Source organism: Varanus komodoensis, unplaced genomic scaffold, assembly GCF_004798865.1.
Source record: "Varanus komodoensis strain SLA01 unplaced genomic scaffold, ASM479886v1 scaffold17, whole genome shotgun sequence".
Taxonomy (NCBI): domain Eukaryota; kingdom Metazoa; phylum Chordata; class Lepidosauria; order Squamata; family Varanidae; genus Varanus; species Varanus komodoensis.
This window is the reverse complement of record NW_025335505.1, coordinates 20,478,412-20,502,912: the sequence shown is the minus strand read 5'-3', so window position 1 is coordinate 20,502,912 and position 24,501 is coordinate 20,478,412. Positions and strand designations below refer to the sequence as shown.

The 24,501-nt window shown below is 40.8% G+C and overlaps 1 protein-coding gene across 5 annotated transcripts in view; it reads right to left on the bottom strand.

The window, feature by feature from the left end:
• Positions 1-24,501, bottom strand: part of NFATC1 (nuclear factor of activated T cells 1) — a 148,285-nt gene that overhangs the window by 46,737 nt on the left and 77,047 nt on the right. For 4 of the 5 annotated variants that reach the window (XM_044426594.1, XM_044426593.1, XM_044426597.1 and 1 more), the window contains exons 7-8: positions 18,633-18,688; positions 15,747-15,879 (exon numbers count right to left, since the gene is read on the bottom strand). In XM_044426594.1, the coding sequence (XP_044282529.1) occupies positions 15,747-15,879; positions 18,633-18,688 (189 nt within the window). Of the gene's footprint in view, positions 1-974; positions 4,440-15,746; positions 15,880-18,632; positions 18,689-24,501 lie in introns of those variants that run through there. The other variant, XM_044426598.1, reaches the window with a different exon arrangement.

Here is a 24,501-nt window from a genome sequence, read left to right as displayed (position 1 = left end):
TTACAGCTCACTTGATTCTGAACATTAAAAACAAATATTCAACACTTTTGCCTATGTTCTATCATGCAAGAACAGGCTGCATTCCACTTGTCTGTAACAAAACCGCTCCCCTTGCCACATATTTCACTGAAAGTGCACCTTCTAATGAGGACACAGAAGACAAATTCTCTATAAATATCAGGGAAACAGACTTTTCGAGAGGATGGTAAACAAGTGCAGTGTGTGTCGAACAACACTATTTCAAAGGGTGCGTGACATTTTCAAGATCACCACTTATTCTTCCATCATGTTTATCTCAAATCAGGATAAATAGTCTGCAACTGAAGCCTGCCTAACATTTATGTGCAGCGGTTTTATTCACAACTCAGTTAAATCTAAATAATAATATTTAGGCTGCAATTGTATGTACACCCAGCTGAGCAGAAGCTCTGTTAACACCAGTGGGACTTACTTCTGGAGAAATACATATGGGAATGTGTTGTTAAATGAATGCGCAGTCAATACCTATGTTTATGCAGAAGAAATGTAAATTGTATTCAATTTAGCTAATCCTTAGTTGATGTTCAGAGGATTGCTGCTTTAGTCAAAGTGAAATGTCCATCTAATACTTTTATCTGCTTAAGTGTTTGTGGCTTTGCCCATAGCAATGAACTGCTCAGATGATCCCCAAGAAAGATACTAGTTACTGGGGTAGATGGTGAACACAGACTTCATAGTGAAGTGATGGTCTGGTTGTTTGCCCACAGACTCAAAGTTCCCCATGCCACAAAAGTGGTTAGGTAGCTCCCTTGATGATTACCTGTTATCTAAGCACATGATGAAGAACTCAATGCTAACCAGTAATGGTTATTTGTTGGTTTCACCGCTCATATGCAACAGGGCTGGAATCAGCACAGCTCTGAGCACACTGATGCAACTAAGCTGAGCTTTCGGTTATTGATCAATGGTTAAATCAAAGAATAGAAAAATCAAGGGATCGTGTAAATGTTTATTATTTCTTTCAGAACCATTTTCCATCTGTAGACATCTATTTACATTGGGTTTCAGACATTTGGCTGTTTGGGAGATACACAGTGAAGTTAGGAAGAGAGTGGCCACTTCTTCCTCTCCCAATGTAGGACAACAGAGGATATCAATTTGCATACAATCTGCACATGTTAATTTATCTATAATGCACATTTAGAAATCATTACTATAATGTTAATATAAAAATACAATGCATTGCACCATGGTGAGGAAGTTTTTGACCATGTAAACTGTGTGCTTGCACAGTGTAGGTGCCAACGACTGATGGATAACATCAGGGATGTTGCTCTTAGTTATGGGTCTAACTTTAAGCTGAACTTAGATTGTATATCCCTTCAAACAGAAGATGCTTTTTTCTGAAAAGGAGGACCCAAGGCTCAAAAATGGCCAACCTCCCACCCCCACAAAAACCTTGCCAGGAAGGGGATGAATGATGTGTTACGCCCTTTCATGAAATAATTCATACTTTTGGTTACACTTGGCAGCTCACCTCTTGACAGCTGTCAGATGTAACCAAAGAGCAAAATAAATGTAGCTGCTGCCTCCATGGAACAATCCAGAGGGGAGGCACCAAACTGAGACTCCCAACATTGCCTGCCTGAGGCTCTCAATTCCATCACCTGTGCAAGAGCCCACAGCTGCACAAGTACATTTAAAAATAAAAATAAAACATGCACATATTGATGAAAATTAAGAAAGGCAAAAATATTTTTTTCAGAAAGTACTTGGCAACCATGCTTGGAACCACTTTGAAGAGGAATGTTCATCTCTGGCAAGCAGAGATTTTGAAAGCTGGCTTGGTAGCCAGTGTTCATGATCTGAAGAAAAACAGTTTACAAGGGAAAAAAGTGTTGTGAGCCCAAACAGCCCACAATGGGAAGCTTGGGGAGACAACTGGGTTTTCCAATGGTGCCTCCTGGAAAACCTGTGAGAGGTTGCTCACCATGGGTTGTTCTCTCAACAAGCAACCCACCATTGCTTATTGCTAGGCTGGGTTAGAATGACATAAGAATATGCCCATAGAGCATTTAGAATAGTACCAATAGATTGTTAACAAGATTTCCCTTTATGGATGAAGGTGCAGCACAAACCGCTTCAAGTACAAGTAGGGACACAGTCCTTCCCTCCTGAGAATGCATGTGGACCTTGAATAGAAAACTGGTGTATTCAATTTCTATATCCTTGTACATAATATAAAATAATGAAGTAGCCCTCAATGTGTGTCCTGGGAGTCAGTCTCTCACCTGCTTTAACTCCCCAATAAAACTGTTTTGATAAGTATGCTGTATGATGAAATAGCTATTAGTAATATTGTTGATACTTTACAAAAAATTATTAAAGGCACCCATTGATGGAAGGTTGTTCAGATCTCACCCATTCATTTCAACCTTTAAACCAGTGTTGTCTTGGGAGGGAAGTGGGAGGGGGGTTGCTTTGGAAATTTTGTTACCCTGCACTAACATTCACTGGAGCTCAATGCAATGTTCCTGCTTCTATTAGCAAACAAGACCTGACAGTCCAAATTAATTAGACCCCGATTAAAACAAGCTAACAATGTTGGCCTTAGTCTGACAAAAGTGTTACAGTGTCAACCAGTTTAGAAGCACATTGCTGGGGTGATGCTAACTATAAATAGACAGTGCCTCCTGTTCTTAGTGGGAGGGCATCTACTTGATGACATCACAACTGCTTGGATAAAGACAGTGAGCTCTATGTGAATTTAAGTGTGGGGAGAGTCATTTCAGTTGTACAAGCTGAAATGAAAGGCTCTGAACAGGTAAAATATTAATGCATCAATCTTGACAAAACATAATGAATCACTCTTTTTGAAGGAGGGCAAGTTTGCTAAAGCAAGTTTGCTTTGACATGTTAGAATCACACTTTAATAATTTATCTGTTTTGGCCTGTGGCTTGTTAAGATGAGTAAAATACAAGACACATATTTTTGAAAACAAGACTAGAATGTGTTCATCTGCCAATCTCCTTAAGTGGGTGACTGCAGTTAAAAGATGAATTTCTGAGTTCTTTTAAAGCCTTCTTAGATATTGTAGCAGCAAGAGTGTCCATTGGAAATATTAAACAGATTTGTCTTCCTGTAAAGAGTCATTCTAATTACTAATGAAAACTGATTAGATTCAATTCCACATCTAACATCTACACAAAGTTATATAACCAGTCTGGGTTATCTTCTACAATAATCTTTAGAAAGATCTTTGTGAGTAATTCAAATTGTTCAGTGTTTTTACAACTGCAGTCTCTTCCCAAATAATTGAGTCATACACTGCTTTTCATTTGCTGTTAAAAATGTTCAGCAAATAGCAAAAGAGACAATTCGGTGTAGATCCACTGAAGTTCATTCAGAGGAAAACCCTGGAGCACTGATTTGCTTGTATACCATTGATGAAGCTAAAATATGCAATAGGTCTTTAAAGGGGTCTGTCAGAAGACATTAGTCATGTAGCTCTGAAAGGTCCAAATTAGGTCCAAATGTAATTTCCTTCTAAGAAACCTTTCAGGCACAAGACTTCAGGAACAAGTGACTGCTCCTTTCCCCCTCAGAAACATCACTTTATTCAGTTCTTTATTGTGTTTGAAATGTGTCCTTCACACAATTTGGAGAAACTCAACATCAGCTTCCATGTTAAAATTCATATAGCTTATAAAGAAGAGACTGGAAATACAAAGGGGAAAACTGAGTATGATTCTGAAACCAAAGGCTTCCAGTTGTTTGGGTCACTGACCAGCCTTTTTTTTTTTGGCAGGGGACAGGGGTGATATGTGAGTGTATGGACAGGGTTTGTGTTCTTTTGACAACCATATGATATTTAGAGACTTCTCATGACTGTAACTCTATGCCAGGAAAACCAGGGAATTGTGCTGAAGGCTGTATCCAGATAACAGGCTTAGGACTTATTACATGCATTCTTCAGCCACTTGTTACCTAATATACAAGTGATGGCCAAAGGGGGAAAATATGAAAGGATTACTATAAACATGCATTCTATTTGTCTATTCATGTATACCAACACCAAGAATAATAAAAAATACAGTGAAATGTGTAACATCTCAATGCGAGAAGAGATAACTGAAGCAAAACTAATACATAATAATACTGATGAGGATTAAGATATATCCCAAGGGTATTCCATGAAGTGATATGATTGATGCAGTCTCTGGAATGCTGACAAACATAGTCTATATGTCCACCACCATCTGAGGTAGCAGTGCAAATCCATTGCGAAGACTTTTTTTGGCCCATGTAGCTAGAATCTTGAGTTAATGGGAAAATCGGACTATTCTCCCATCTCAGCTACGTAGTTGTACTCTTTAAGGCACACTGTGCAACATTCAAGGTTCTTCAGCAGGATGTCAACATCAATAATAAATCAGTGGATACATCATGTATTCTCCATCTGCAGCAAAATCCCAATTAAAATCAGACTTTTATACCTAACATCAATGATAAACAGTTGTATATCTTTTAAAAAATCTAAAACCTGATATAACTGAAACTGCATGAATTAAAATATCAAGATAGGGAATAATTAAAAAAACCTCTTCCATGTGTTACTCCTTATCTTCAAATTCAAATGCATTATCACTTCTTTAATCGATAACTTTTTAGAAGGAAGAAATAACTACTATCCTTACTAGTACCTTGTTTGTGAGATAGTTAATTTACAACTATTTAACATTTTCTGTAGATACTTTGGCTTGATGCTATATGCTAAAGTTCCACCAACCCCTTTACCATGGCAGATTAACTTCAGAACTGAAAATATATAAATATACCAAGAATATAACACACAGTATCTTGTCAAAAGAGCCACCTAGTTCTCACCAGCATTGTTTGTATTGAGATTTGGTAATAACTGTCACGGCTTTTAAATAACACATGGTATAACTAGGTTTAATTAGCAACTAATGCTGGGCTTTTAAAAAATATTGGATTTTTATTACGAAAGTTACATATAACTTTCACGAAGGGTCATGAACACTTTTACCTTCAGTGTTTGCATGCATCTTTCATACCCGCAGCCCTTATATTCCCAGTCGGCTGCTCACCTGGCTCCAGGCTTAAACATAACCAGTCCAGTTTGGCTAAGCATTAATTTAATGTCACTGAAGGGCAAAGATGTTGCAATCTGGTCTTCAGCCTGCTGATCCTGTTCTACCCTTCCAGTGGCACACCTGGGAAAGTGTGGGGTTGTTTTATTTATTTATTTATTTTTGGTTAACCAACTGGAATTTATATGCCAGTTGCAGGCTTGGGATAGAACATCTTGCCACAATCATGCATGCCTTAGCAACTTTCAGTTAGACTATTCTAATAAGTTTTGTGTGGAGCTACTTCTGAAAAGGGTTTGGAAACTACAGTCCATTCAGAAGGTGTGCTTACTTTTAAGCACATAAGACATAAAAATTTTAGTTCAGAGTTTCTGAAGGATAGTCCAGAGTTACTGAAGGATAACCCGCTTTCAGTTGAACCTTTGGCCATCGGTGGAGCAGTCATCACTTTCAGAAATCTTGTAGCAGTGGACTACAGCTACAGACTTCTAAGTCATGGCCAATATCCAGATTCTGGCATTGTTTTCAAGTTCCATGAAAGCACCATACTTGGTTCCACATGTCTTAAAAGATGAACTGATGCTAATGAAATGGCATATAAATGCTTTAAATAAATACATAAATACACTATTATTTTTGTAAACTCATGCATCAATTTAATGCACATATTATAAACTGCTGAAATTCTTTGTTCAATTCCTGTACTTCATTTTGCATTGTTGAGCTTGAAGTATATGCCCGCATACCCACAGAGCAAAGAGCCTAGCTACATAACTAAAACCTTCCAAACAGATTCACACACCCGCGGGGACAATTGCCCATGTTTGGCTGCATTCCAGAGATTGCATATATGATATCATTAACAGAATAACATATGGGTATATTTTCTTTATAGTTCTCTTTAAACAGGTAGTTTGGCTGTAATCTTCTGTTTTGTCTTTGGTTGTTTGTAGCCTAATAAACCCAAGTCGAGTAAGGAAAAGGCCCAGAGTCACATGAAAATGGAACAACACTTCTATTCAATGCAGTGTTGACACAAAGGTTGTTGTCCTACTAGCACTGCGTGTTCTGCAAGCTCTTGTGCAAGCCCTAATGGAACTAGTGCAAGCAAGCCCTATCATAAGGAGTGGTAGTACCTATGAAAGCACTCTGGCGATTATTCATGCAAGCACTTGTGAGTATGGAATCAACATAGTGCATATGACTTGTGCAAGCACAAAAACAGAACTTCCACAAGAGATAGAAGCTTTGCACTACCAACTTTCCTCAGCCTGGTGCCCTTCAGGACTACAATTCCCATCCCATCAGATCCACCCAACTTGGCCAATGATGGAAGTTGTTGTCAGAACATCTGGAGGAGACGAGGTCGAGGAAGGCTATATTATCAGAATGGGACCACTGGATCTGACCCAGATTGCTGAGCTGCCTTTCTTTCTGTAGGTCTCATGACAAAGCAGAAAGGAAGGTTCAGCAGGCCATGCTCAAGCCTCTGTTTTCTGTATACAGAACAGGAAGGAGATACATCCCCATTCATATTCAGTACCTTTAGTGATATGAAGGCCTTTAATCCCCTCCCACAGCTTTCCCCCATTATTTAAAGCTGGCCCTTCTTATCTCTAGGCACTCTCTTTCTTGGTTATTGGCACATATTGCTATCAGTCCATTCAGATGTCCTTCAGTAAAAGCTCTTAAGGTACCTCCCTCATGTTACCACTGACTTCATCACTGTTGTCTAAACATTTTATCCTAATGGCAAACAGAAGGCAAAGATCAAAGAAGCAAGCTGATCATGAGGCAAGTTACTGTCAGATTCACAAAATCATAGTACTGGGCAGAGCTAATGACTCATTCGCCCCAGGTATGGCAAACGGGTACCCATGTTCTATCCAATAGTTTGCTAGAAGGCAAATTCTAGTCAGCTTCCCTGTTGTAAGAAGCTGTAAGGGAGGAACACAGTTCAGAGGTAAAGCACATGCCTGGCATGGAGAAGATCCTAGCTCCAGTCCTTGGCATTTCAGCAGGTAGTGGAATGGGCCTCCACCTGGGATGCTGAAGAGCTATTGCCCATCAGATGCAGTTAGATGGAGAAAGTATCATTTGGTATATGGTAGCTTCATGTGTTCTGTACATACATAATAGGTGTATGATATAATGTAAGTTCAACTCCTGTTTCACTGACATTCTTTGGATCAAACTGATTGGCCAGTTGCATGGTGTTTCACCAACCAATTCCTTCTCATGCTTTGCTTCAGTCTGCCTCTCAACGTGTCAAAACTACTTTCTTAGTGGATCAGTCACAGCTTTTCCAATGGCCCCATCAAGGATGGTCTTCCAATACTTTAATGGCTTTCAAACCACTTTCACGGAAGCCATTCTTCAACAGAAAGTACTGATATTCCCCTTACCATGACAAATCATTGCACACTAGAGCTCTCATGAAACAATGGTGACACATATCTTTTGTGCCTTTTATGGCTTTTTCAAGACTCAGATCACTTCCCCCCACCCCCCATGCCTTCTGACAATCATTCTGTTACCCCAGCAAGCTTGAAGGGTTTGCTCAGCTTAGCATGAACGTTCAAAGCTGAAACATGTTGGGGGCTAGCAATAAAAATGGTGATGTGTGTCACAACCTAGGAAATCAAAACATAGCACATCACATCTTGGTTTTACTGCTTTTCCCCTAGTTAGACTGGCATAATATTTTAGTTTGGAAAGTGAGCTAACAGTGGGTGGAGAGAGGCTGCAGAAAAGCAGTGTGGCTCTTAAATGTCATCACTAGAAAACTATCACTGCAATAGTCAAGAGATAATTATAGACACAGAACAGGAAGTGGAGCCCAAAGCTGACAAAAGTGGCCACTGCTCACTATTTTCAGAAGCATCGTCACTGTTATTCTGCGACTCAATTGTGTTATCAGAGGGTTAAATCTAAAAAGTAAAAGGTCAGGTATGGCAATGTAAATGAGATCCAGCGCTAGAGTTGCACACCCACACATGCGAAAAGCATTTGAAAATTTCAAGTTTTCAAAGGATATTAGACTAGCCTATTAAATATATACCTCAAATTTCTCTTCCTGGGATTCATTAAGCCCACTAAAGCAAAAAAAAAGTTTTAATTTAGGTTTGTTTATTGCTTTCTATTTTAAAGGCATGGGAATCTTTGCAAGAAACAAGATTATGTGTACTACACAACACTTAATCTGGAGCAATCTAGAGGTATTTTTCAGCTGCACCCACTATGAATTATGTCAGCTGGAAGTCCAGATCATGTTGCACTATAGACAGGTGTGCTGTCTGTATGCATGTATTCTCTGTCTTTCATAATGGTAAGAGCATGAGTTAAAGCCACTGGCTGAAATCTCAGTTCAGCCATGAATTCACAGGGTGGCTTCCGCCAATCTCTCTCTTAACTCCAGCTCCCTGTCCGATACTCATGTGCACTAAAGTAGCATCAACAGCACAAACTATACTATAATAGTTCAGATAGCCTTCTGTATAGCATGGGTTTCAAAGCCCTTAGGAAGAATGCCATAGAAAATACTAAGCATCATTATTTCATTCTAAATATATGAATGAGTTATTGCCGCTATGCAAACAGCCAGATTCCTGGCCCATTCTCTGGATCCCACACAGCTAGGATCGCATGGAGAAAAGAATGAACTGGGCCATACACAAATCCAGTTTGTTTGTTTGTTTTCTTACAATATGCCACAAAATGGGCTGTTTTACTGTAGAAGTCTGCACTGATCCCGATTCAGTATTTCAGAAAATTGTCCAGTTCTGCTTAGAGAGATTTGAAAGCCATCCAACTTGATTACCAAACCCAACTTGGTTAGAAAACTTGAGCCAAGATTTGAATCATGATGCAGCTATAACTTTTCAATGGGAGGGTATGTGCAGACACCGTAACCTGTCAGGAGGAGAATAAGCCTGCCAAATGTCCAAGAAATAGATGTACAGGGCTTGCAACATTTTGATTTTATTTTACTGATAATGTTTTATTTCTTAACAGATTTGATGACATTTGCTGGGATAGTTGTCCATCAAACCTACCAAGTTGCAGATGAACAGTTTTCATGCAAGGGCAGCATTGCTATATTTAGAGACTTATTCCTGTTGGACTATTGGTTTCAAAATGGCAGATGACAGAGGTTTCCCTAAGTAAGAAGCCTGTGAACTGTCAGAAGAATAGGTGCAGTTTGAGTGGAAAGGGAGTCTTCAGTTTTGGGGGAAATGATTTAATTTCCCTTTCCTCCACTGGATTTGTTGAAGGGTAATTTATATGAAAATAGCACACATCATGGGTTTCCCTCTGGAAGAAAACTCTTTCAGAAGGTTTTAGAAGGATACCTGCACAGGCTAGAGAGTTGTGATGACTGAAAACCAGTCTAAGGCCTTTTTCATAGTGATGCCTGGTGGTGAAGGAAGAATAGACATTGCATGGTTCTATCCTAGCCTTCCAGCAGAACATTCTCCAGTAAAGCTGTTTGTGACTCTACTGCCCTCCTTCCCACCTCTCCCACTCATCAGCATTTTAGAGAAATGAAACCAGATGATGCTATTTGGAGAGAAGAGATTAGGCTGGTTTGCACTGCCACAGTGGCTTATTTAAATAGCAACATGAGTCAGGCACAATTTGAATAATCACCGTGTGGGAATGGCTTGTCATACTGTCCAAACATGGGTAGCATGGCTTGTTGGAGAGGGAATCAAGCATCCAATAACTCTGTAACAACCCTTGAAATATTGCAAGGTGCCTGGGTTAAGCAAATACAACAAGCCATGCTTATGTGGTGATTATTCATGCCTTGGATGTGCCTCTATTTAAAAAAGCCACTGTAGCTTATTTTGATTGTGTGAACTAGGGCAATGTCTCCATCTACAAGTACAAACAGGAAATTAACCATCATTCTAGTGACTTCAGAGAGAAGTCCCCTTTGTGTCAGGAGGCACCAGAAATGGGCCTTGCATCTGCTTTGAGCTTTGTTTCAATCCAATAGACATGTCCCATTTATTGCCAGCTACCACATTCCCCACATGAGTGTGTGCCTCAGGAAGGCTGAATTTGATCAGATATAGGAAAAAGGGAATACAAGATCCAAGCTTAAGTAATTTGTGAACTGTAGCTCTGTTATCATTTTAAACCATTTGCTTCCTACTTAGTTGATGGGCTGGACCACTTTGGCCAACATCTCAGACATCTTTGGTGGGCTTTTAGGTTTAATAATATTTAATGTATTTCTTCAATAGAACAGCATTATAAAGTTTTGTGTCCTCAGTGCATTGTCTTTGCTTCCTGATGTGCAGGTTTGAAGCCATGGAACTGTCATTGAAGTGGCATGGATAGGAAATTAGTCAGTGGTATCATGCTGGCATAAGATCAAGATATTGGATGGAAGAGCTAGGCCCCAGTATTTAATAAAAATGGACACTGCCAGAATAGATTACAAGCAAATTAACTGAAAAAAGAAAGAGGTATTGTTATCTGAAAAAAATATGTATTTGGCAGTGTTTTAGCTGTCATTCATACCACTGGCTTAGGTTTTAAAACCAAATGCATGGTTTCACTTGGCTTCGAATTTAAGTTTTAAAGCAGATGTTGGTTGGAGGTACTATTAAAAAATCAGGAGCTAGATTAGATTCATATTGAGGAAAGTATAAAATTACTTATCATCATCATTAATACTGTAGTTATATTCTTATTAAGATGGAAGGCAAAGGTCAAGCATGAGGTGTTAGCTTTGTTCATTTTGATCTTCCAGTAAGTTTGGAGAACCTGCTCTGTTTTGTGGTAATGATAATGGCAGCTTGGATGAAGGATCAGCCCTTCATCTAGGCCTAGAAATGTGGAAGTGATTCTGTTCTTTACTGTGCCACACTGCAAGGATTGGAGAATGATGGTGAGAGAAATGTGTCCACCATATTTGCCATGTCATGTGACTCTCTATCTAAATCATTGCTGCCACACTGAAGCAAGCAGGGAGCAGGCATAAAGAATGAGACCTGTTGTACCAATTTGCACTATGGCAACATCAAAGCTCATTGACTACAGGAGGAGAAGGAATGGCCTGTATTATAAATGGTCAAAGATGGCATAGAAAGAACTTCTCCTCTTCTCCTCACTTATCCTTCCAGTTGACCTTGGTACCTTTGCTGGAAAGAAATGATGTGCTGGGAACAGTCCATGGTTCATTGTTAGTGGGTATTATGACTCACAGGTATACTTTGATCTTTCACCACCTTTTACAACAATGCTTACTAGAGAGATCGCTATTTCTGTTTTACTTCTGGAGAAATGAGGCTGAGGAACGGGGTCTTGTTCAAGATTGCCAATGGCCCCATGGCTGAGGTGAGAACAGAACCCTGCAAAACCATGGGCTGCTCTGTCTATGTATTGGATCTTATAGTCGCTCAAATCAGGGTTCAGACAGATCCCTGGTAGTTTGCTGCCTAAATCAAGCAAATCCTTTTCTTTTCCACCTTCATGATTTACAACTTTCACAGACATATATACTTATACCCAAAAATATTTGGGTGCAGTTCAACCATCACAAAGGCGTCCCACAGTTAGCCAGGGCACTGTTGTATATAATTAAGGTTGCTATTTTCATATTCTCTTTTCCTTGAGCATATTTTGGCTCCAATTTTCAAGCCACTTCCCCTGGAGCAGCCCCAATGGCTTCTGTGGGAATATCATTCTCACAGGGATTGGGGGAGGGTGGAGGTAAGTTCAAGTATTATAGTCTTCTGAATCTGAAATATGGATTTACTGTGCTTATGATAGGATAGCATATTTATACTATATATCTCTGGGGCAGGGAAAGGTACAAGACGCTGTTCCTTTTGATATTATGACTAAAACTAGGGCATCTTTTGGAGCAGAATGATATGACATTCTCTGCATAAAAGCTGCATGCAGTTCAGTTTTCAGACATTTCAGGGTTTGTTTTATATGCCTTTGGCACAAAAACCTTCTTGCCTGCTGAAATCCTATAGAAATGCAGTTCATGATTGATTGAAAAGGAATGATTGAATGAAAAAGCAAGTGTAGAGACTGGGCCCACTTTTCCTAATGTACAAGATTCCAAGTCCAAAATGGGTTGGTAAAGCCCTAAATGGGATGGAGCCAAGTTATCTGAAGGAACACTTCTTTCTGTATGTGTCCCAAACCCTGAGATCATCAGCAGAATTCCTTCTCAGAAAGCCCCCGCAAAGCAAGCAAGGGGAAGGGCTACTAGGGGAAGGGCTTCCTTGGTTGTGGCATGCCATCTGTTAGCTTGTTAACTTCTTAGCAACCTTTATATTACTCACTCTGTATCACATAGCGAGCCCTGGCTGGACAGCTTTAATGCAGTAAAAAACTGTAGACATTCTACAGAAGAGTCCTAGAAGACTCTCTCTAGGAAAAAGGAGAAAGATGGGAAGAGAGACCAGCTGCCAACAGCATGATGGTTTCCTTGAAAAACATGATCCGCACCCATTTAAAAGAGGTGTGAGGCATACTTTGATCAAGGGCTGCTTTCCCTAAAGTGTTAGGGGGCCACAGTGCCTCCTCTCAAGAGCACCACCACTCTGCTCTCCCCTCTGTCATGCACTGAGAGATTATCATGAGCCCAAACTGTTTCTCACTCCTCACCCCATCCACCCATTCTCTCCCCCTCAAGCCCACCTGCCACCCCATGATCTGCTTTCATGCATCCTAGGCTTCCTGCCCATGTTTCCTTTCTGCCACACCAAGTAGGTCACAGGGAAAATGGCGCCAAGTGGCATGTGCGCCCACACTCACCCCTGTTGCCAGTTCCACAATCATGTGGCAAAATGAGGCAAAGAGGATGAGCAGGGGGCTGTTCCATGAAATCTCTTTTCTCTTCTAAGCCCTCCTTTCAAGCCAATAAAGTATGCACTGATATATTTCTCCTAGTTCAATCATTCTGTACAGTATTTGTATACATGAGTGCAATTTTAAAAATATTTGGCACTGATGAATTAACATGGAAGGAAATATTTGGGAAGGAATGGGTGAACAAGGGAGTGATGCGGGACCAACAGTAACTGTTCACAAAATAATGACTGACTGTTGCAAAGGGATTCACAGCACAATGTAACTGGTGCATTGGTGGTTCGCATGCTAAACCTATCGACTTATATGCCTGGAGCAAAAACCACAACATTCCCTATGGAAGGCATGTGAGAGCCACAGCTATTGCCTAGATGCATCGTTTTGTGTTTCCATCTGGAGATTGCAGGGCTGGATCAATCCCATGATGGGGCTTGGGCTAGAGGGTGCCCAACTCCATCCCACCTCTGAGGTTGCTCCCGTGATATTTGTGGATGTATGCATACACAATAGTATATATGTGGAGACAATGCAAGCATATGCTAGAATTCAGATTTAGGATGAATCACCTGTACTGACAAAAGTGGATATTCTACCTCTTCCTTCCAAAGAAGCTCCTCCAGCCCTTTGAAAATATCACACAGAAAGCCAGGAGACCCTAACTCCTGGAGAGAGGCTTGCTTTTGGCGGCAGAAGCCAAAAATCAGGCAGAGGAACCTTCCATAACTGGAGCACTTGCTCTCAGGCAATGTCCCCTTCTATTGCAGAATCTACGCCACATACTGGTGCAGCATTCTCTAAACTGATGCTTCCCCAGACATTTTAGAGAACATCTCCCATCAGTCCTAGTCAGCATTACCAAGGGTCAGGAATGCTGCCGTCTCAAGCAATCGAATATAGCCTGCAGTTCTACAAATAAAATTAGAAGTGTTTACACTGGAAAAAAGAGTGGAGAGGAGAGACAGAAAGCAAGAAAAATCAGTAATAGCTGGAAGGCAACAGTTCGGGGTAGGTTGTCCCTCATGGTTTTCTGAAAGCAAACAATGCAGAAGCTGCCTTTATGTATTAATCATGTGATCCCACCTAGTGTTACAGAGTGTGGAGAAGTTTACTTATCTGATTAATAGCCCTCAAATGTTTATAAACCAAAGACAAAGTTTTTAAAAGGGATTGTTTATTTAAGTGGATCTTGAATGCCACTAAGTCCATCTCTAGCTCATGGGATCCAAAGTAGAAATTCTGAACTCTCTCTTACGCTTTCCGTGCACATCAACAGTAAGCGCAAAGAATATAGATTATTTAATACAACTTAGCAAAAATACTGTGCTGTAAGGTTCATCCCACAAGTGACACTTTGGAAGTGGATCTAGACTGCTGATGCTGAAGGCCCTCTTGAGACAGAGGACTTCTGGTTTGCATAATCTGGCCTTGAAATTGTGGTTGGCTTTGGGTGCACTTTTCTACTCAATCAACTCAAACCTTTCAAATCAATACAGAGGGCTTTGAATGCCCTGAAGATTGCTGGGAGGACTGTGCTGGAGTATCCAACCTCAGATAGCTGGAATGTCATAGAAAATTCACACTGTGGCATCATTACAGTCTTTGCCTAGATAGCAGCGTGATGGCAGCATAATGCAAGACCTGAAAATGTCTGCTGGTATTTTGTTAATTGGATGGAAGATGAGATTCTTCCTTCCTTTAGAATGAGTCTTTACATGACTTATTTTGGAGGTTGGATGTATTCGCATAGTCCAAATTTTCAACATGCCCTGATCCCCTGAACATGCTTGCAGTAGATTTCTAATAAAGTGCTCCCAAAGTCCTGTCTGGAATTCATGCTCTCCAACCCAGAAGCCCAGCTTCCCTCATGTCTAATGCACAGAAGCAGGCGGTAGTATAAGCCAGCAGGAATGGAATGGTGCTTTGCACCAGCTCTCATCCTTTCAACAGAGCAGAAGAGAGAGTTTCATGGGCTGAAATCAAGTCCTGCCACATACATCATAGGAACAATTACTGAAACAGAGAGGGCTATCTTTAAGAGCACCTTGCAAAGAAAGCATCTGAGAGGTAATATAAGCAGCGACTAGTAATGCTGCATTGTTATTTTGTCACATGCAAAACCCTAGCCATATTGTTGAAGCAGAAATTAAGATTGCCTCACTCTGACATAATTTTCATCATATGCATAATTTGTTATATTTAACAAATATGGGAGTTTTTTTTTAAGTGACTAGGCTGGTCTCTCTTTTCCCATAGGCTACCTGAAAGATCCCAGTGTCGACCTCTGTTTAAGCAAGGAAAATAAGTTTTAAGGCAGCAGGGCCACATCAGCTAACAGCCTCTATTCTCCAAGTTCTATGAATGACATCTATTCTTTAAGCCTGGGTGGGGAACATGTAGTCCTCTAGAAGTTGTTAGACCCCAGCTTCCATCAACCTCAGCCAGTATGGACAATGGGCAGGATAATAAGAACTGTAGTCGAACAGCATCCGTACTATAACTATTTTACCACCTCTTTTTCTGCTTTGGCATTATTCAGCAGTTTCTCCAAAATAGTGAGGTGTCACTCAATGAATTGCAACTTTTGTTATGCTACTGGTGGATCTCTATCAAATAAACAAGAGAAAATGCAATGCATTGGAACAATGCAATTTCCCCAGGCTAGTCAACTTAATATGAGACCATTGGTTCAATCCCTAAATAGTTCAAGTGTACGGTAGAATTATCGTGAATTACTTCATTGTGCACTGTTTTTTCAAATGATAGACATACTACTTATTTTCTGCAGCTTGAAACTATAAATATGTTGTTACCATTAGCAGGAAGATAGGTGAAAAGCTGGTACTGGCTTCTCTTTCTCTTTCCATTGCAGACATAAAAATTAACTTGGACCGGAGCTGTAATTCTCTGACTGCGGAATGGTGGTATCTCAATTACCAACGAAGTCTAAAAAAAAAGCAGTTTATAAAAGTTTCTTTTAATAAGACCCATCACTTGATGCAACAATGGCTTAAACTTAAGGTTTGTATACTAATCACATTCCTGTACAAACATGAGGAATATGGTTACCTCCAGAATATTTCCTGTGTGCTTCAGGGTGAGCTTTCCTACACTGGGCTATGCAGCTGCAAATCCAGGCAGTCTGATAAGGCATTTATTTTATGCAGACATAAACCTAGGCATGGACTATATCAGTTATGAAGTGAGCATGCATGCACTTTTATTTTGTTGCATGCCTCTCTGAGATACTTGTTACTGGTCCCCGACGGTTGGGAGTGGAGAAAAGTTATAAAACTGACTGAGGGTGTGTCACTTGTAGGTGAGCAAGGGAAGAGGTAAGCACTCCTCTCACCTAACAGTTTTCACTCTGTCTTCCTCCTCCTCAACCCATATTTTCTTATGAAAGAAACAGTTTATGAACTTTCCATTTTCCTCATCATGTTGAGTTCTATTCCAAGCCTTTCCGAGATCACCACTTGTGAGCATTTCAAAAGGATGGACATTTCTCTTTACTTTATACCACACATGTATTCAGTGTATCATATTGCAGATTTTATACCTGAGTAAAAGAAGGAAAAATCTTGCTTGAAATAGCTGGTGTTTGAAGCTTCTTTAGTTAAGTCTTCCTAGGGGAAGCAATCCTATGGCCTCCTGAGGTTGTCTTGGGGGTCATAGGATAATTCAGAGACCCAGCTCTGAGGACCTGCAACTTCAGAGTTGGGATTCTGAAGGCCAAGCCTCCATCCTGTGTCCCTTGCAGTTTGGTGGAAAGATCCACACCAGTTGCCTCCTTGAGAGGAGGAAAAGAGTTATGTTGAGCGATGGCCAGGAAGCATTCTGGAGGCAATGGGTTACTCCATTTCCTACTGGCATTCCAGCCTCCTTCCCACCCACTCCCTAGCATCATCCAGACCGCCAAAAGTGGCCATCTTGATGAAATGCATGGTGTGGGGCACTGCAGTGATGGCTATTGCTGCCAACACGCCTTGGTCCATACACTGAATGCACATAAGCCTCTGGGTTTGGAAGGCATTGGACTGTGCCCCTAAGCATAGTCTTCAAACCCCTTCAACAAAGTCAGAAGAGGGCATTCTCATGAAAGACCAAATACCCGTCCAATCATTCTTGTCTCCCTTGCCTTGATCATCCTCTAAGCCAGCACTGAATTCAAGTGTGTCAGCAATGGCCTGAAGTAAACTGATGAAAATGGACTGCAGAAATATGCTCCCCTGCTGTAGAGGCTCTGTCTCTCCTGAATCAAAATTCTGCCAACAGCACTGATGCATCATTTCAGAGTAGCTGCCCACACTCTAAACCACAGTGCAGAGCAAAGCAGAGCAAGTAGGTTCATGCTTCCAAGAAATAAACTTCTGAATCACCTGTTGGAAGCCATGTGATGGAAAGCAGGAGCGCTTTTTCCATCTGTGTGTGCACGCGCGCGCGTGTGTGTTAAAGCCAGTTAGAATCCACACTGTTCAGGCCAAACTCAGATGGCTGGTATTACCCCTTTGATTTTGACAGTAATGAAATCTTAATGGATATGATGGCAGGCACTGGCACAGAAAATAAAAATAAGCATAACTCCCTATCGCTCCCACCCGAAAATGACATGTAGCATTGAAAAAAATTACCACTGCTCTATAAGATAAAAATTGCAGATTGACTTCCTTTCAATATAAAACAAACCAGCAAGCAAAATTACTTTTTACAGATTTTTAAACCATTGCTCTTTCATGCTGGTTTCAGTACAGAACAACCTGGCACCACGTAGGTTCTCATGTTGATGTATACTGCATTTTCCAACACCTAATCATTTAGTGGCTCACAACTCAATGAACAGGTCTTGGTAAAAAAGACGCAGTAATCCTAACTCTTTCCAGTGGTTTTGAAGGAAGAGTAGGATAGCGTGGCAGGAAAGTGATCTACTGGTGGATGGCTATGATGGGCCTGGGGTCTCCAGCAATGCATGTGGAAAGTTCTGGAGATGTACATTTACAGCTTATAATGTTCTTGCCAGTGGTAGGCCTTGAAACAGGATGTCTTCCATGGGCCCCAGAACTCCTGGCTAGCACAGCCATGCCCCCTCTCATTTTAACCAATGAAAGGAAAAACTACAAGGGACAGCAACAATACAGAAGGTAAATCTGGCCCAGGTGTCCTGGCGAACATAAACCGGGGTAGCTTTGGATGTGGTGTTGATCTGCCATGCTGCTCACTCAGAACCCCGCTTAGAATTGCTCTGTTAAAATTGTTTGGCAGCAGTTCTGTTTAGGACCATGTCTTATGTTGAGGTTTCCGGTGAGACAACTGTAGTGAAACTAGCAAAACAAGACAGAACCGCTGTGCAAGGAAAGAGTGGTTGTGGGGCGGGGGGAAAATTATCTGAAAAATTATGCTTTAATCCAGCTTTCATATGGAGAGAAATAATGATTTTATATTTCAGTAAGTGAATGCTGAAAATATACATATACATGCTGTTGTGACATATGCTAGTTTTATTATAGTTCCTGTGAGTTGCTGATCATGTTATGTTGGTTTTATTGTTTTACTGTTTTACGACTATTTTATTGATTGTTTATATGTTTTTACATTTGTAGACCGCCCAGAGAGCCCATGGGCTATGGGGCAGTATATTAGCATAAACAATAAATAAAATCTACAGGAAAAATGCTCTTTCTCAAAGAGTCAGGAGTACTTACTGGCTTATACAACTCTTTGTCAGTTTTGGCTTCCATTTCCCATATGTGATGACCATCTAAAAAAAAAAGAACAAGAAAAATGATATAAAATTCCACTCCTTTATTTATTCCTTCATAAGTGCCAGAAATGGAAGCAGAAGCAGGGATGGAAATCTCTATTTACAAGATGCTCTCTTTACTCTCTCACACATATGAAGAAAGAGTCAGTTTCGTCCACCCTTTTCACCTACTCTTCTCCAGTGCAATCAGGCCCTTCAAAATAAATACAGGGCATATTTCATGGGAGGTACAAGAATTACAGACTGTCATTCAAAAGAAGAGCAGAAAGCATTCAGTTGTTAGCATTAAAAAAGGCCAGAATCCTCTCTTGGGCCTGCTTCCACAGCTAGGGACATACTTGTCCTAATTTTTACTTTCGAGCATGTTTATGAGAGGTGCTGAAGTGTGCCTAGAGATACATGGATTTTTTTTTTTTTTTTTTTTTTTGCTTAACTGCCATTTGGGGATCATTGGCCCAGTGCTGGTAGCAAAGACATCTGCAGAAGGAAACCTGGCATCGTCTCATTTGCTCATTTATTACAGCAGTGTGATGTACAAATGCAAATAATATTTATTTTAAACCTTTGGCCGTGTCGGTGTTTGCATGTTCAACCTCTCTTTGACTTCTCATCTTACTTTCAGTTTCCAGATTAAAAACGAAGCATCTAGAGGTGTGTGATTTGGAGCAACTACCTATAGACATTTTTTCCTTTATGCAAAGCAATCTCATGACACAAGGGGCACGGGTACAGGGCTCTCAATTGCTTTTAGGCTGTAATAATAGGAACTCTTTCAAATGCACATGTACATAACTGAACCCTTTAAAAATGCACATAATACAAATGCCAGTTAGATTTCATTAGTTTTTCTGAGCCGCACTGAAAGCAACCTGATGCTACGCTATTGCGGTACGTATCATGAGGTGAAATTCTTGTCGGATTTGTTCTGCTCCTACAGAGGGCACAATGGGGCAAGGAGCTGTTTTACCGAAGAGAGGACAGCTGGATATTGCCTGATGAAGGGATGCCCCTGGCATTATTGGAGTGAGCAAAGCGGCTGCTATGCGTACCCTGCACTGCTCCAATAATGCCAGAAGCCCCAGGCTGAATGGGCGCCTCTACAACATAATTCCTCCCCGTGCTGGCACCCACCAATTCCAGAAGGAAGAAGCTGTGCTAGAAGGCAATGATGAGGGTTGCATGATTCCCAGTGTGCATGATTCCCATAGCATCCGGTCAACCATCTTCTGTGTGCCACTCACATGGTTGCCCAGTGTCCTTAATCGCCCCCACTTTACTGTATGGCTTACTGTGCTGTGAGAACCCAGCACGGGTAGGTTGTTGCTGTGCTTAAGAAACCACCCAAAACACACAGGCAATTTAGGGTTCTCGGGTGGCTTGTTAACCCACCTTCCCCAGGTCTGCGTAAAAAGGTGAGTCACATGAGCAATGGTAAGCAAGGGAAGTGGGTCAGCACATGAAAGGCATGCACGGCCTGGTTAACTGTGGCTTGCTAACTGCATGGCGATCATGCAGACCGGCTCACCGACTCATCTAAGAAAAGCAATGCTTGATCAGATCTAGTTCGGTTGCCTGTGGGGCAACCAACTGGAATGCACAGGGAAACTCGCCTATATAATTGTCATAGAGCCATTCCAACTAGTAGCCATTGATTGCCTTACTTTCTATGAATTTATCCCATCCCCCTTCACAGTCATTTAAGCTGGTGGCCATCACTACATTTTGAGGTGCTGAATTCCATATCCATAGTTTATCCATATGCTATGCAAAGTACTTGCTTTTATCGGTTTAGAATCAGCCTCATGGGATGACCCCAGCTTCTGCTAAATATTTATCTAGCCAGCTTGTCCAAACCATGCTTATTTTTGTACACCTCTAACCAGCTCTCCTACAGGATCTCAGACTTCTGGTATCACCAGCAGGGCCTGGAAATGGGTCACGTTGCAGTGGTTGCCAATAAGGTAACGTCATGTGCCTCACTGGACAGAAAATTACAGCCCATACTTAAGTTTTTGCCCTTTTCTGGATAAACAAAAAAGTCTAGCTGGGCAAGCACTTCCTAGGTGGTCAGAGACATCTCAGCAATAATGTCTCCAAAATGTTGTTGTCCTTATATAGCCTGCAAGACAGATTTATGCATGGTATTATGGCATGGGCTGTTTAATTTTTAGCATGTTCTGATTCTGAACGGTGAGACAGCCAGTGTGGTATAGCAGTTACGAGTACTAGAGCCGGACTTTGGAGATGAGGCTTCCAGCCAGCCACCACTTAGACATCAAACTCACTGGTGACTTTGGGCCAGTCACAGACCCTCAGCCTAACTTGCTTCACAAGTTTGTTGTTGTGGTGATAAACGAAGAGGAGGAGAACCCTGTAAGCCACATTATATTCCTCGCAGGAGAAAGAAAGGTGGAGTATAAACGCAAAGTAACAACAACAGCTTGTTGGAAAACTTGCTATGCTCCTCTCAAATAAAAGGCATTCTTTACATTCACTTCCAGTTCATGGTAACTCAACTTTTCTCTCTCACCAAGCTACAGTGCTGGATTGGGAAGACCTCTCATTGCATATAGTTTAATGGGCAGCCTTGGGTTAGTCCGTCTCTCAATTTCAACTGTGTTCCAGGGTTTATTGTGAAAATAAAAAACGGGGGGAGGAAGGAGGCAACAGAAGAATTAGGTGTGCTGGCCTGAGCTGCCTAACAGTAGGACAGGATGAAAGTGTTGTACCTAGAAGGCCCTAAGTTCCGTGCTCTTTTCACCTTTTTAAATGAATTACCAGAACACTTCAAGATTTTTGCATTTTAATCTATACTGCAAGATGAATGACTTGAACTGGGATTCTGTTTTACCATTACTGCCAACTTAGAAAAGCAATTTCATGTTTCATTCATTTATTTCTTTATTTTACACTGCTGCCGTGTTTTGTTTGTATTCAGCTTTCTTAGGCTGATTAGGAGTGTAGGTGTCTATTCAGAGAAGGCATTTAGATGTTACATTGTAAGTACTTTTAAACACAATCCAGGAGATGAGTTGTATTGAGTCTTCAGTTATCTGAAAAGTAACACGAGTTAATGTTGCTCCAGTACAAAATTCTCTTGAGAATGTCCAGACTTTTTCTGTTACAAAAAAGGATAGGGGAACAGATGACTCAATAAGAGTTAGTGACATTTCATTTAACCAAAACATAAGGAGGAGAAATTGTTATGAAGCAGAGACCAAGGGGGGGGGGGAGTAGAGAAAAAGAAGAAAATAGAAAGAAAAAGCAGACAATTCCTCATGTTACGTCTGGTGAACCAAGAGGGAAATCTCTACACCCACGGACTGGGATCTGCTCCAGGAGAGAAACCTTAGACCACTACGTCAACTTCTTACAGTAAACATGTTTTGTAGGTTTATATGGATCAGCTAATTTTTAATTTTTTTTTTATAAAGATGGAATGGATGGAATAATTTTAAGGGGTCTCAAAATGCTAGAAGACTTGCTATACTGGAGAAAAAGGTCTTATGTCAGTAGAATATTTGCCAAGTATCCTGCCCGAGTATGCAAGATGCCGTCTCTACTCAGAATGTGCTGGAGGAGTGAGGAGTGATACACCACAAAAGTTTCCATTGTAAGACTGCCACATCTGCATAGCCGGGCTGACTCACAGCCGAAGGCAACTCCCTGACTGGCTCTAGTCCAACAAAAGTACACCAGAGCAATTTATACCTTTCCAAAATGCAAATAATTCAAATTACAGACATAACATAAAGCTGAAACAGACACATTTCAGGCATTCCCTTTAAAATTTAACTCACTAGGTGGCTCTCTCCAGATTGTCTATTTTGTTGCTTATTTATAGATGCATGGGGACAAAAAACAAAACAAAATAGCAAACCACCCACTTCTACCCTGCACCCCACCTGTGATCTCTCCATAGGAATATTTTGGGAGATATATAACTGTCTTTGGTGAAGTCTTCTTACTTTCTCTTTCAGAGGTATTAACATAATATTTGACACTTTTAAAGACTGCTGAAACATTAGTTTTCTTTTTCTTTTCAGTTGGAGGTTTTATTCAAAAGTGGAAACAGCATTTCCAAAACAAATCTCGAAACCAACAATTAAAGGAAGTATATTAGCACTTTTAAAAAGAAATTAGCCCTTTATCACTTATCACTAAAGGCTCAGCTAATGTAAAACTCTTGAATAGTTTCTGAGTAGACGAATCAGTTTGAAGATTATATCCATCATGGGTTTAAGTATTCATTGCTGACACTGAAGCTGATCATTAGCTTCTTTTCTTACCTAACGGAAACAGACTCACTAAACAGCAGCAGAGATTTCCTGTTTGTACAGCTGAAGGGAGAGAGGGGGGAAATCCCAGAACAAGTAAAGCCCAGAAATAATTTGAGGCTTCCACCCTCACTTAGTGAGCTTTTCAATAATGTGTATTACAGAAAACAATGCACACGCAGGGCTGGTTCAGGGTTGGTTCATGCGCCAAAGCCCCTGGTTTTTGTATGCACATTTTCCTGGCATCACACAAGTGAAGGGGTTAACTGACTTGTTTTCCTAAAGCATTTCTGTGGCTGTGTTCTGTTGGCGTAAAACCAGAATCAACTGCAATTAACTCCTTCAAATACACACTTGTATGTGCTGTAGAAAACAGCCCTACTATGAAGAAACTTGATTTAAAATCTATCTGCATAGAAAGAGAGTGTATAACCCAACTGTAAGAGCAGTTTAGCAACAAAGGCAAAACAACACACCACAGTAACTTTTCCTTGCTACAAAAGAGATAGGAATGTTTCTGCGGAAGGACAGAGGTGAACTCGTCATCCTTCAGGGACAGCAGTCTGTGTTTTTCATACGAAGGCAAAGAGGTCCTGTCAGAAAGCCTGACATTTGCAGATTGATAACAGTGGCGGGCAATTCTGCACACCTACCTCATTGCCATATAGGCTGGTTTTGAATTGCTAAAAATATAAGCAGCGTTCTGAAATGGAATGGCTCCACACTGAATGGGGCTTTGTAATTCTCCCCGCATCAACTGTTCTTTGCAGAGTTAAAAAGGAAACTCTGCAGAAGTCAAAAAATAAAAATATTCGAAAACCATTAGGGAATTCCCTATAGCGTGAGTCACAGAAACGGCTTCCCCACCACACCCATCACACACATAAAAAAGGCATTGTGGGCTTGTTCTAACACAGCAACAGCAAAAGCAAGAAGACATTTGGTAAATCTCACCACCTTAGTTATTTCCATATAGTATTGTATTGCCTTGGTTATTAAGCTCAGTACTTTTCTTCATATTGATTAAAGTCTAAGTAGTAGAAAGGGGTTTCAAAAGAAAGAGGCTAAATCTCTCAGGAATGAGTTGTCATGGATTATGCATCAATTAACAGTACTTAGTATATTTAGTGTGCATACTGCTTTATCCCAACCCTTGTGGTCCCACCCTATATTCAGTAGAAACTACATCAAGTTGCACTCAGATAAAGAACTGCAGTAGAGTTAGTCCATGACCTGTCAAAGCCTAACTAGCAGAGAGAGGCTGGGATCTCAGCTCAGGGCTTCTTGGTCCTATTCTCAGAACTGCATCAGCTGGCTTCCTGTCTCCAGGGTGTCGCTACAGGAATTAATTGCAGCATGCTAATAGCTCATGACTGAGAAGCTATGAACTTACAGAACCCCCAAATCCAATCTATTTATGAATTTACCCACATACTTACATTAGCTGAAAGGTGCAAATATTATGGAATGCCCAACCTAGATAGAGCCAAGGGACTGGTTTTCATGGCATGACTTCCCATCTTGCATGACAAA